This window comes from Fopius arisanus, unplaced genomic scaffold, assembly GCF_000806365.1.
Source record: "Fopius arisanus strain USDA-PBARC FA_bdor unplaced genomic scaffold, ASM80636v1 scaffold00008, whole genome shotgun sequence".
Lineage (NCBI taxonomy): Eukaryota > Metazoa > Arthropoda > Insecta > Hymenoptera > Braconidae > Fopius > Fopius arisanus.
In genome coordinates, this window is record NW_011887747.1 from 1900744 (window position 1) to 1915417 (window position 14674).

Below are 14674 nucleotides of genomic sequence, written 5' to 3' on the forward strand. Positions count from 1 at the left end.
ATTTTATCATGTACTTTATTACACGATAAAATACCTTAAACTCATGTACTTGTACTATTTCAGAGTGATAAACCAGGATCCAATAACACTTGAGCTTGAATGGGCCATGCCAACCGAACCTGCTGGTCAACTAATTGGTTATCGAGTCAAATTTGGAATAAAAAATCACACCCTTAGGGAAGAAATGATCAATACCACTCATCAATTGACTTATAGAATCAAGGACGTTGAACGTGGTGTGCATTATGAATTTCGTGTAGCTGGTGAGAATGAGAATGGTATAGGTCAGGAGACGGTGAGATACTGGGAGAGTCCCGAGGGTGAACCAACAGGACCACCGACAAATCTCTCATATCACTTTCAAACACCAGACATTGTCTGTGTCACTTGGCATCCACCGAGACGTGAACACAGAAATGGTCGGATAATTCATTATGACGTGGAATTTCACAAAAAGAATGATCACAGTGCTATTGAGAGCCGAAATACCACTCAAACGAGGGCAGTATTTACAAATTTAGAGGCAGCCACTGAATACGTTTTTCATGTCAGAGCTCGTACGTCACGAGGTGCTGGTCCATTTTCAGAGAAAATAACTATTCTCACCGAGAAAGATATTGGTCGAGCACCGATGGATGTGAGAGCAATCGCCACATCAGAGTCCAATGTTGAAGTGTGGTGGGAGCCAGTACCAAATCGTGACAAAATCATTGGCTACAAGATTTTCTATACAATGACAGCTGTTGAAGATTTGGACGAGTGGAAGCAAAAAATCGTTGGCATGACTGAGGCAGTAGATTTAGAAAATTTGGAGCGAGACACTGAGTACGCTATTGCAGTGGCTGCAAGGTACAAGGGACGAATGCTCGATACTCCGGGCAGACTTAGCCAAAAAGTCACGGTTAAAGTTAAGCCAGAAGATGTACCCCTTAATCTACGTGCTTCTGATACATCAACACACTCAATGACACTATCATGGACACCCCCCATAAGACTGAATCCTATAAATTATAAGGTATCCTTTGACGCCGTTAAAGAGTTTGTTGATTCTCAGGGAATAACGCAAATGCAAATAGTCCCACGCAGAGTTATAACTCTCGATCCACAAGCAACAGCAACGACAATCGATGAACTACAGCCGTTTACAACTTACAATGTTAACGTTACCGCAGTACCGCCCGACTCTTCGTACAAACCACCAACTAAAATAACTGTAACAACCCAAATGGCAGCACCAAAACCCATGGTCAAACCTGACTTTTATGGTGTTGCTAATGGTGAAACAATACAAGTTATATTACCACAGGCATCTGAGGAATATGGACCAATCGCCTATTATTACTTAATTGTTGTGCCTGAGGATAAGTCAACCGCTAACAAACAGCCTGATGAATTCACCGAGGATATGATTACGGGGAAGGGAGCTAAACAGGATAAGGAAACTGCGCCCTATATTGCAGCTAAATTCCCACACCGAGCCATTCCATATACATTCCATTTGGGGAGCAATGAAGAGAATGAAGGTTTTGTAAATAAGAAATTGGAGTTGAAGAAGAAGTACAGAATATTTGTCAGGGCTATTGTTGATACTCCTAAAAAGGTACTTATTTTTCCCTGACATTTCATTTTTTTTTCATTCAACGTTTCCTAAAATGATTATAATTATCGTGTCATTATTATAGCTCAATTGTAAGTTAGTAAGAACAATCCTATTCCGTCCGTAAAACCTAGATAAAATGGTGCTTTGTGTCTTAATCTTCTTAACTTTCATCTCTTCTCTATAGTATTCTCTTTTCAACATACTTTTTTTTTGTTTTATCTACGTAGCACTTGTATACATCGTCACCGTTCTCCGAGTATCTCTCTCTTGACATGAGGGAAGTACCACCAGGTGAACCTCCAAGTAGACCGAATCCCGATAATCCAGTTGATGGTAATCCTGAAATATCTGTAACAAACAGCGGTCAAGAGCCGGGTATGGTGTGGGTAGTTGGTCCAATAATAGCAGCTCTAATGGTCAGCGTTTTTCTCGTCTTACTATTTATTATAAAAAAGTAGGTATAGCCACACAATAATTATAGATAATGAATGAATTATAGACTATTATTTATGGTATGTTGGTAATCTTGGCATCCAATTAGACGCAGACAGCCGTGCAAAGCACCAGATCAGGCAGCTGTCACTAGGCCCCTTATGGCAGCAGACATAAGCTCTAACCACGCGCCATCAGATCCAGTTGAGATGAGGCGACTAAACTTTCAAACTCCCGGCATGATATCGCATCCACCAATTCCTATCAGCGAACTTGGTAATCACATTGAACGTCTCAAGGCCAATGACAATCTTAAATTTAGTCAAGAGTATGAGTCTATTGAACCAGGACAACAGTTTACGTGGGATCACTCTAACATGGAGGTTAATACATCAAAAAATCGTTATGCCAATGTGATAGCCTATGATCATTCACGAGTTATTTTGCAAACAACCGATGGAATCGCCGGGTCTGATTATATAAATGCCAATTACTGCGATGGATATAGAAAACAGAATGCCTATGTTGCAACACAGGGGCCACTACAGGACACATCTACCGATTTTTGGCGGATGTGTTGGGAATTAAGGACAAGTACAATCGTCATGATGACAAAATTGGAAGAACGTACGCGAATAAAGTGTGATCAATACTGGCCGAGTCGTGGCTCGGAAACTTACGGTCAAATGACTATTACAATAAGCGATATTCAGGAATTGGCAACTTATTGTATTAGGACGTTCCAAGTTTGCAGATCGGGCTATTCCGAGAGACGAGAGATTAAACAATTACAATTCACAGCTTGGCCCGATCACGGTGTACCGGAGCATCCGGCGCCATTCCTCCAATTTTTACGGCGAGTGAGAACGCTGAATATGCCAGATTCAGGACCCCTGGTTGTCCATTGCAGTGCAGGTGTCGGTAGAACTGGCTGTTTCATTGTCATTGATTCCATGCTTGAGAGAATAAAGCATGAAAAAATGATTGATATTTATGGTCACGTAACGTGTCTACGTGCTCAACGTAATTACATGGTGCAGACTGAGGACCAGTATATATTCATTCATGATGCACTGTTTGAAGCAGTGATATGTGGCAATACCGAGGTACCAGCCCGTAATTTGCATTCCCATATTCAAAAGTTAATGCAACCTGAGTTGGATAATATAACAAGTATGGAGCTTGAATTTAAAAAATTATCCAATATTAAGGCCGATTCAACTCGATTTATATCGGCTAATTTGCCATGCAATAAACACAAAAATCGATTGGTACACATATTGCCTTATGAATGTACAAGGGTGTGTTTGCAGCCTCAACGTAATATCGAGGGTTCGGATTATATTAATGCAAGTCTCATTGATGGTTATCGTTATCGTGGTGCATATATCGCTACCCAGGGACCGTTGAGCGATACAACTGATGATTTTTGGCGGATGCTTTGGGAGCATAATTCAACAATAGTCGTTATGTTGACAAAATTGAAAGAAATGGGAAGGGAAAAGTGTCATCAGTATTGGCCGTCTGATCGGTCAATTCGCTATCAATGTTTTGTTGTCGATCCAATTGCTGAATACAACATGCCCCAGTATATACTGAGAGAATTTAAAGTGACTGATGCACGTGATGGTGCTAGTCGCACTGTCAGACAATTTCAATTTATCGATTGGCCGGAGCAGGGTGTACCAAAGTCCGGCGATGGTTTTATTGATTTCATCGGACAAGTGCATAAAACTAAAGAACAATTTGGACAGGACGGTCCTATTACTGTGCATTGCAGCGCTGGTGTTGGTAGAACCGGTGTTTTTATCACACTCAGCATTGTTCTCGAGCGTATGCAGTATGAGGGAGTAGTCGATATCTTTCAGACTGTTAGGATACTTCGTACACAGCGTCCTGCTATGGTTCAGACTGAGGTAAATTTTTTTCTTGTTACATAACTCTATTTTACCAATCACTACCAAAGAAAGCAAAATTTTTCATTCACTTTCTTCAATTTCACTCGATTAGCGCATTACACAAAAAGAAAATTACCCAATGCACTTAAATTCAGTTCAATAATTAATGTTCATTAATGTTCGTTGGAGACCCAAAATAAATCGGAATTCATTGGCATTTGCAGGATCAATATCAATTTTGCTATCGCGCAAGTTTGGAATATTTAGGATCATTTGATCATTACGCCAACTGACAACCAGAAAAACGCGAGCTTAGAGAACCAACGAGAGACCGAGGAGAGCGGCATATTAGGAGTCGGGAGAGTACTGGTGAGAGGGCAAAAGTTCGACGCGTTTGAATAGAAAGTTGGAATACAATAAACGAGGAAGGATGGAATAAAAATGAAAAGTCACTGGTGGATATAAAAACATGCAGCTTCACCTGTGAGTGCCCTCATCCCTTCATCCCATAAAGCAGCTCATTTGCTGGCGTAATCGTTGTATTTTGCAAGCTCGCTGGAAAGAACAATGAGTGAATGGTAGTTATTGCGTTTTTTAACTACTGTTAATTGCTGTGTCAGGCAGCCAATGGTTGTAATGAGAATAGAAAACGAAAACAAAAAAAATATAATGAAAATGAGTATCGTCTATTGCTCGTGTGATTTTGCAGCAGATCGCAATTACCACATGGAAATTTTCATTCTCGCTCATTTGTAGAGTGTCGAGGAATAACGCTGTAGAAAATTTTTACTCCAATTAACAATTTAACATGACGAAGACTAATTGAAATTAGCAGGAACACAATTTTCAATTAGTTTGAAACGAAATCGGCCGATTTTCAACGCCGAACTAAGACTGCCATTTTGAGCACGCGTGTGTCGGTTATACCATTCAAATTCAATGGTATATAATTCGTTGTGACGTGATTGTTTTCGGTTTAGTATAACGCATTATAAATTTTACAGAGATAAACATTCAAAAAAATATATAACATGGAAAAAATCGTCCGTTTTAAATGTTTCTTCTGCATTTATTGAGCCTTATTAATACGGTTGCAGTCATTTCTTTGTCAAGTCAATCAAACTAATGGAAAATTATAGACTTGGCCACATTGTGTGTCTGAAATTTCATCGAGTTGGAACATATCAAAACACGAAATAGTATATTTTGTCACTGGGCCGATAGAAACACCATCGTCAGAGAAGTTCTTTTCGGCCGAGTGACAAACGATATTTTTTCTCATTTAGTCCGTAAACAGGGTTTTACGATTGCGCAACAGTTGTGAAGCGTTACCCCACGGACTCAGTGACAAAAAATAATAATCGCCACAGTAAAATCTCCCTTCAAAGAGAAGGTGTACCCATTGTACTGCTTATTCCACCAATTTATTATCACTTTTTAGGGAGTGAAGCAAAATCGTGGTAAAGAAATATCAGTAAGCATATTATCGCGTAAAGAAACTTTACAACTCGAGAGATACTCATTAGGGCTACGAAAAAATTCATTTAACTCAACACTCAACAAATAATTCAAGAAAAAAGTAGCCAAATAGTGGCGATTATCAAATATCTTGAAGCAATGCGTATTTGACAATCCCTGTTGTATTTTCAGGGAACCATTATATTTCAACAGTGTCAGAGTAATGAAAATTTCCGCTCATTGACATTAAACAGAACATTTAAACAATTGACATACTGCCAAAAGTGACAATTATCAAATGCTACTCTCTTTCCAATCGTGCGAAAAACAACATATCGATTGGAAAAAGTTCTGATTACACTACCATTAAAAAAAAAATTACCTATACGAATTAAGGCCGTTGTAAGTTTAAACATTAAGAGATTTTAATGCCATTAGGCTTGAACCGATGAAATAAATAAAAAATGCGAACTTGAAGGACGAATGAACGTGAACGGTGCCTATGATGTATGTGATGGAAGGAGAAAATTCCATATTTAGCCCAACACATGTCTGTTAAGGAAGAATAATTTGAATAAGAGCACTGTATGTTAAAATGCACGCAATGTTGTCCTGTGGCCCTTATACCGCAATGTACAAAGCTCCGACGTTAACCAATCATTAACATACCCTTCCTTAACTATTCATTACATTATTCGAATGAAAAAAAAAACAATACGATCTATACATTATGTGTCGAAGTGAAGTAAAAGTAGAAGAAAGAAAACTCGTTCATTATCTTAGTGACCTGACCATTACTTTTAATGCCAATCCAATTACAGGAATTACCAATCCGACATTTTTTGATATTCAAAATAAAGATAAAGCGCGATAAAAGCATTGAGACTCATCCAATACTTCAAAATAATATTAAAACATTTTTAAAATCCTTTAGCCTGTACGGACAATAAATAAATACTCATTTATATTCTCCAATTTTTGAAATTTATATGGTAAGTTTATTGATTATATTTTCCATGGGCTATTGACATTGAAATTAACGAAAATAAGAATAAATAGATGAAGTTATCCAGAGCTAATCTTACTGGCTGTATAAAAAATCATTTCCTGAAATTGGCTTGGTGATGCTTTTGAAGAGAATGGAGCGCTTGAGGTTCAATAAATTGTACATTAAAATTTATTTTTCTCCCATGATCCAACGAAACACTTCCATTGAAATTTCACTGAGTTATTACCGTACCTTAACAATACCCTATATAATACCTGTCCCATTATTAAAGACCGTACCTATTTTTGAAGAGTAAGGAAAAAACTTAAAGCGGAAATACAAGGGCCAGGAATTCGCGACTATGTGTACATAAATGCACCGTCTGTCATTGAGTAGAATCGAATACGCATAAGATATAAACATTTATTCTAAATGAGAGAAAATGAGAATGGAGAATCTATGATGAGAGTAACGAACAAACGAACACATATTTTAACAGTCTATACGGGATAATGAGTGTTCGCGTTGGTGAATCGAAAAATGAAAGAAAAAAATTGCAGGTAAATTGTTTTTTTACCTTCCACTCCTTCCTTATCGATTTAACTCCTGGCAACTAGTTTGATTTACCCCAGTTTTTTATATTTCATAAGTAGAACTTTTTTATATATTTTGTATGGAAAAAAAACTGCATCTCACATACTATGTGACTTAAAAAAAAATAGCACTTTAGTTCTTAGATTCTCAACAAAACGAAAGCCGTCTTGATGCGTAGCTGGAGGATTTTCCCATTGATTAGGAAGTCTTTTTATGGCTCAAATCGTTCCTCACTTAATTTTTATTATTTGTATGTTTAAGTCTCCATTTTTTATTTATTATTGAATTTTATTATGCGTCAAGGGAATTGTTGCTTCGATAGTTCGTTATCATCTGTAATTCAAAGTATTTGTTGTCCATATACAACTGAATCGATTATATAATCAATCACTTCAGGTAATACATAAATATAAGACATTACACATTCCACCCTATCCTGAAATTTCACGCTTAAATCTTTTGAAGCAACAATTCCGCTCTTTCTGTATTTAAACAATTACCTATAGTACATTTCTTAAGTTAATTGATTTTACAACCTTTTCTATTTTTATCATCTCGACATTGAGATGCAATAAAAAAAATATCGTCTAATGACACAAATATTATTGTTATTGTAAAAGCTGAAGCTGATTGTTCCATTTCTCAACGGATATAAATGCATTTAAAAATTGAACTAATGAAAGCGAAGAAACTGATTACATTTAATCTTTTTTTAAGCCGAATGAACATTTTCAATATGAATGTATAATTTAGTATGTAAATTATTAATGTTATTGCATTTTTGTACTTTACATAAGAACATATTTCAGTGCATATTTTGAATAATTTTGAGGTCTGGGTGGAACTTTTTTGTTAACATATATAAATAAAAAAAAAAATTCACCGCGTAATTTCAGCCAAAAAAAACAATAACTCGATGCAGGTCTTTTCATGGATTCATTTCAAACTCTTCAATCCCACCTGTGTATGAAACAATGTTAAAGTACAAACGAGAGATGTAAATTACGCTTCAGGAATCCAGCTCTAAATGCGCAATCATTACCGAATCGATAATTTACATCCCTCGATCTTATTTAACACACTTTATACAAAAGTGGAATCAAAATAGTAGAGATAGTCGCAGGGAGGACCCTACAGATTTTCCTCCAGTATTTTGTGTTTGCCGACAATTTCTCATCAAATGTTGGCGAAAAATTTCCATCCCAATCTTAAATGATCATTTTTACGAATAATTTCCGAATAAATAGCGGTAATTTAATATTTAAAGAATCAGAGTATTTAGAAGATAGTGGTTTGTTGTATTCTTGTTTTTTAAAAAAAGTACGATACTTACCTTCGGTACTCTGACATGTCACTGTATGTCCATAAGCCATCTTGTGTTTCTGTTCGCAAATTGAATAGGCAGTATTTCAGAAATGTACAGTGATAGCGTTAATCGGAAACAAAAGTTTACTCGAAAAGAATTTTAACATAAATAACATTGAATCATGTCAAATACTGAAGAACGTTGAGAGAATGGGAAATTATTTTGTGATACTTTCTTGCCAGAAAGAATACAACAGGCTGAGGCAGAAGAAATAGGGAATATAATGTTACTAATTAATTATTACAAAGAAATGAAGAAAAAAACAGAATAATGATTATTGTGTAATAGAATGATTCAGTGGACAAGGAGAAATACCATGTACATTATGTATTGCCTTGTGGCATAGAATAGAAATTAATAATGTAATTTTTGGTCGTTTACCACGATTTATTTGGAGTCAACGTCCTCTTCTCATCCTCCCAAAAAAAAAAATTTAATTCCTCATTAAATCATTTAAAACATGACATTACTCGCACGACGAAAATAAGCAAATACTTACAAATAGTATGTACAAAAAATTTTCAAATTAAATAATGACTCATGATAAAATTAAATTAGATGATATTAGGCTGTTGTCCCCCGGCGGTCGTTGTGGGCGGGCTCTTAGTCATCATCGAAGCCATGACATTCTGCATAACTTGTTTCTTCAAAAAATCACTGGTAGCTGCAGACATACTCTGCTCTTTTCCCATTTTACATTTTACGTATCCATAAAGATTGGCTCCATTCAGTACAATAGCAATGCAGACGAGTAATAACCATTTGAATTTAAGTCCAAACAGTGCTATAATAAAGAACAGAGCCCAGAGTAATGGACAGAGGATTAGAGCGAGCCAAAAAATTCTTGACTCTGATGCATTTATGCGATTCTGCTGAGAACCCTGAAACAAGGGGCACATAGCAGTTTCAACATAAACAAAAATTTTTTTTTTTTTCAGGATTCAATAGACATTCATGGGAATTTATTCATGGAATTATTTACTATGTATTGTATGCAGTATATCTCATGGGCGAAAAAAAAATACAAGGGCGGTGAATCGAGGAACAAGATGTGAAGATTTTAATAGAAAATCTTCTTGAAGCATTCAACCACTTGGGTAGAGAATAAATAAAGTTGCAAGATAATAGCGCTTGATGGTAAAAATTTATGTGAATTATTTAAACCTTTCTCGACTCGAAAACCCAGTGGCTGTTGCCACTATCGTCCACGTAATTCCACCATCTGAGTCCCACCATCAATCTCCCAGTGATGTTTTTTACTGTCCAGAAGTCCATGGAGAGCAATAAAGTTACTACGACAAAACTTGCTATAAAACTATTGGAGAACCATCCACATAAGACATAGGTTAGTATTGCCGTGGTTCTGAACGCCAAGTGAAAAAACGTGACATAAGGATGCCTGAAAAAATTTTAATTTATTATCATATTATATCAAATTATTATTCTAATTTATTGATGACCGTAAAAAAATAAAATACTCACTTGAGTTTTCCACTTCGGGCATCGTCTTCCTCTCCGAATCCGATCGTATCATCATCCATCAGTAATGGTACCTGGAAGTCACGCAAACATCATCCTAAAAATGACAACAACCACCACCAATTTCCCAGACATTCAATGCAACAAGTACAAAAACATACACTCGTGATATTTAGTATCTATAAAATGTAGAATTTATTATAGATTTTCTTCGAAATTGATTGTTTACTTTTTTCTACAATTTGACACGTCGTCTTATGTGAGTGACAGGCCTGTCCTTCATAATAATGTACGAATGGAGAAATCGTACAATTGTGAAATCGAAAAAACGACAAGCATTATCCAACCACCTTGAACCCCAGTTACAATCATAAATAGAAGAAATAATTCATGCTGGACAGGAGATAAACCCCAAATAAGTTCATACTGACACTTACCGAAGCAGAAGCCATCTTGAAATATTTCTGTATTTTCTAACCTGCAGTGAAGAAATCTTCTATGCAAGTCCCGCGGGACTATTCGGGGGAGAAAACACTAGTGACATCTAGAACCGATGTAGAAACATCTGAATACACACGAATACCGTAAGGTGGCTTGATCCAATCCGAATAATCAGAAGTGAAAAAAAGTGTATGGGAGATGAAGCTCCACGTGTTATCTCACATAAACACAAATGTCCACGGATATCAGGGGCGTTCTACCCTGTAAAAGTGTGAAGAGGACGTCAACAGGACAGGTGGAGGCAATTTCTTAAGTGGATATTACAGTCAAGGTTTTGTTCTGGTACGCAACAGTGAACGTTTCAAGTCATGGATAGTGAAACGATGCTATAACAACAATTGCGAGGCCATTATTCGCATAGTTTTGTCCCTGAGACAGGCAGGTGCATAAAAAAGGACTTCAGTTAGCCTCGAACTTCAACGAGGATCTAATGAAAATAAGTGAATCTATTCAGCATCCTTGACTAGAAACATGTGAGCAACCCCTCCAGCGAATGTCACATTTAGCACGTGTGATTTACCGGTGTTCCATTCGCAATTTTGACAAGGCTGTGACAATCGGACAGATGTTCGTTATTTTCCGGTGTTAGTGATTAAAAACGTTTGACTAGGCGGTGGAAGTTTGTCGATGGAGAGGTGGTGAAGATAACCATTGTCGGGAGTCGGTCTTCCAACAATTGAGTGATTTTGTGTATTAGAGAGACAGTCTATACGGAAGGAACTGATGCAGGACAGAATCTAATTATTACAAAGGGTGATATTGACTCTCCCGTTTTCTATTGAATTTTTTTTTTATCAATTTTTTCAACGAAAAGCCAAGATGATCAGAGATTTCTCAGCACTCAATCAAGCCCTCATAGGAACCCTCTTCACCTGGGCACTCACCGCAGCCGGGGCTGCTCTCATTGTTGTCATTCAGGGAAAACAGGTAAATATATTTTTCATCTGTTTTTGTTCTTGTCGATTTCTCATGTTACAAACTTCGCCTAATGTCCTTTTGCGAATCCCAAGTATACAATGCAAGTTGTATGATAATTAAATGTTTGCTTATCTTATCTTAAGTGCAGGCCACAGGTATCACGTAGTACCAATAGAATTCGCTATTAGTTATTTGATAATAAGCAACAATACTTGTATTGTATAAAAAGGATGAACAAATGATTTATTCTTAGAACGAGTCTATTACGAAAACTAAAACATAATTCGGAGTCAAGGAATCAAATTGGGATATTTTTCCGCATTCGGCTTTTTCTACTCCTGAGTTATTTATTTACTGATGTACGATTAAATTTTATTATGCTATAATGTGAATAGAACGGATCCAATTGAAGACATGAATGGTCACATTTTCATGTGAAATATTGTTTTCATGCAGAACATTAGCTTTGAATATTTTTTATCCTGTACAAATTGTAAATGCCAACACGACGATTTGTAAAAATTTATTACATTTTTTCTGCGCTAATTGAACACTATTTATGAAATTCATCAAACTGAGGATAAAATTGCAGCAGACTGTTCTTTCATTTTACGGTGATTTTTTGCATTGCGAAAAAACCAATATCGAGTGAGAAAATAGGAAACCCAAGGTTATTTAATTAGGCTGCAGTATGGCCAATAATTACTAGCTTTGTAGATTATTATTTTCTGGAAACAGACACTTTTCTGTTGAATCATCTTGAAAAGGCAATTAATATAGAGAACTTCAACATTAATCCGATTCAGCAATTCATCAGGATGAGCTTAAAAATGTAATTGGAGCATATTTTAATTAATAATTTAATGATGTGCGTTGCAATCTGCATGAAAATGATATAAAACAGATATAGATATAAACAAACCTTTTGTATTAAGAACAACATAACAATTATATTTTTTCTGAGAAAAACCATATAGAATGGAAAATGAGAAGACCTTCAATATATTGGTCTTTGGGTACCCGTGTAATCAGGGCTCAACTTGCGGAATGTTATCTTTTATTTCTCCACTCTTCTCGGGTTTAAAATTATCGGAAAAAATGATTTCAGAAAAGAATGATTTTCCTCTCCAAAGAGTGATAAAGTGATTATTCATACATACAATATTCATATTTTTTAATCGAAACAAGAAGAAAACGAGATTAATCGTCAAAATAATTGATCGACTGACCTAGTTACCAATCACAAATTGATTGAATAGTATTCTAAAGGTTGTCGTTTATTAATTTTGCAGAGAAAACTTCTCGACGTGAGCCTGGGCTTTGCAGGTGGTGTAATGATAGCAGCAAGCTATTGGTCACTGCTGGAACCAGCCATCGAAATGGCCCAAGAAAGTAAAATCTATGGTTCCAATGGGGAATATGCTTGTATACCTGTTGGAATTGGATTTATCATTGGCGCAGCGTTTGTTTATGGGACAGATGTATTGATATCAGCCCTTGGCATTCAATCCCCCAATGTGCTATTAGCTATGCAATCAGTTGGTACGAAACAAAGACGAAAAAACCATGAAAAGAGTGACGAGGATTTAGAGGATAACAATGTAATTAGTGGTGTACAAATAAGCAGTGGCAAAAATCATTATGACACGACCACTATTGATGGTATTGCCATGTACATATTTATTCCTAGACGAAAAAAAAATATTATAAATTCTGTAGGCCTGAAAAATGAGATCAGTTCACTGGCATAAATGTGAATTCGCCCTTTGCTTCTTTGCTATCCAATTCACTCTTGAATAAGCATTTGCAACTTATGGAATCGCTTACCCTATCTAATCGAATTATTGAGAATAATAATCCTCAGAATAGCTACTTGATCCAAGTTATCTGCTTATTCCGGAAACTCTCTCTCCCTTTCTCTTTCTCACCGCTTACTTTATATCTTTCCCTATTTAATTTTCCAAAATGGAGATTACGGTTTGAGAAGTTAGATTTTTTATGACTAAAAATAAATGCATACATAGTGGCTAGCCTCTCTAATCCAATGCAGAGAACTCCCGGGCAGAGTCTTAACCATTTAAATAATGAAAGGTAACAACGCGATTAAAATACGGAATATGCGCAAGTGGATATGATCAAATTGGATTAACAAAAGCGTTAAATCTCTCTTGTGAAAATTATGATGTGCCATGTGGTGTGTGCAGTGTTAATAAATCTTAAAATATTAATTTTTACATCTTGAAAATATAAAAATCCAGTAAAAAATGCGGTTAATCATTTAAAACAACGTATTTACGGATTTAAATGACTTAAAGTAATAACAAATAAATATTGTGAGAATGGCCATATTCATCATTATCAGACAATGTTCCAAGGTTCTCTGTACTTAAAAACTGATCTTATTAATTATTGCCCGCTTACAGGCGGACAGTGTGCCAAGCCACAGTTTTATAATATTTTCTACTTTTTAAAATCATTCTTCACCTGTCAGTGATTGAGTTACTTGTCGTCAGTGGAACTAATTTTACGGAAACTATGAACGCATGTTTAGCATGCAAAATTAAAAATCATCGACAACTTATGCCAAAATTCTATGACTTAGGGAATGGTTTGGATAGAAAAGATGATAATAATTATTCATGAATAGATTTTGCCGTATTTTTTAGGATTTTACGAGCAAAATACCAGAAGAAGACAAACTGGATCTTTATCCAGAGGGTCGGAATTAGACGACATGGGGACTATATACGAGGATCCAGGAAATGAAGCTAAAAACAATCAGTGGAGACGGATAGTCTTATTGGTCGTAGCCATAACGGTACGAAAATTTCTAGTTTTAAAATGTTATTTAATTCACCACAGGATTGGATTAATTGCTGATGGTTTTTCAGGTGCACAACATTCCGGAAGGCCTTGCGGTTGGCGTCGGTTTCGCAGCAGTGGGAAGTAGTCCAGCAGCTACCTTCGAGAGTGCAAGGTAAGCCTTTCAATTTTAAATCCTCGGTTCATCAGCTTATGCTGATTTTCAATTTCAATGCTTCGACATAAATAAGTGAGTTTCCCAGGCTCCACGTCTGAAAAAATTAGATTAAAGCCACACCACGGAAAGACTATTATCCTTCCCCACGTACTTGGCATCCTCGTCTTCGGCGGGGATACAATATACTCGTAATAGCAATTCCTAGACTAGAATTCTTGAAATGTAGTACGGAAAATCAAATTGTCAAACAAATAATAGAATTTGTAGTAGCGTATGTAGAGCGGAAGGGCAAAGTTTCAAAGGACACAGAAAAAGCTATTGAATAGTATTTTTAAAATTATAAATAAATCTACATTTAATTCTCATTTGTAACCATATTGCGAAAAGCATTTTCAATTCTTACTGTTTTTTGACATTCGGTAAGACGGATTCCTGCACTTGAGCTTGCCGACCACGCAGT

General features: G+C 36.2%; 3 protein-coding genes across 8 annotated transcripts in view; 2 read left to right on the forward strand and 1 right to left on the reverse strand.

Annotated features, from left to right (window-relative positions):
* Positions 1-4340, forward strand: part of Lar (tyrosine-protein phosphatase Lar) — a 144996-nt gene extending 140656 nt beyond the window's left edge. For all 3 annotated transcript variants that reach the window (XM_011316751.1, XM_011316752.1, XM_011316753.1), the window contains 4 exons: positions 64-1600; positions 1828-2054; positions 2142-3948; positions 4155-4340. In XM_011316751.1, the coding sequence (XP_011315053.1) occupies positions 64-1600; positions 1828-2054; positions 2142-3948; positions 4155-4223 (3640 nt within the window). In that variant the 3' untranslated portion in view covers positions 4224-4340. The remainder of the gene's footprint in view (positions 1-63; positions 1601-1827; positions 2055-2141; positions 3949-4154) is intronic.
* Positions 4341-8283: 3943 nt separating this feature from the next.
* LOC105273984 (uncharacterized Golgi apparatus membrane protein-like protein CG5021) lies at positions 8284-10337 on the reverse strand. 4 transcript variants are annotated; one of them, XM_011316755.1, is made up of 4 exons: positions 10253-10337; positions 9819-9889; positions 9501-9735; positions 8284-9205 (listed from the first exon to the last, which is right to left on the reverse strand). In XM_011316755.1, exons 1-4 carry the CDS (start codon positions 10265-10267, stop codon positions 8891-8893), a joined length of 636 nt encoding a protein of 211 aa, XP_011315057.1. In that variant the 5' UTR covers positions 10268-10337; the 3' UTR covers positions 8284-8890. The 4 variants fall into 4 exon arrangements, with proteins under 4 accessions (XP_011315057.1, XP_011315056.1, XP_011315058.1 ...); XM_011316754.1 differs by having other exon boundaries at positions 8284-9217; XM_011316756.1 differs by having other exon boundaries at positions 8284-9217; positions 9819-9877; positions 10253-10307.
* Positions 10338-10431: 94 nt separating this feature from the next.
* Positions 10432-14211, forward strand: LOC105273986 (zinc transporter ZIP11; the record flags this gene model as incomplete). The annotated part of the gene is given in 4 exon segments (XM_011316758.1): positions 10432-11243; positions 12527-12896; positions 13901-14052; positions 14126-14211. Coding segments are annotated over 4 exon segments (716 nt in total), but the record flags the coding sequence as incomplete, so codon positions are not given.
* Positions 14212-14674: the final 463 nt, after the last annotated feature.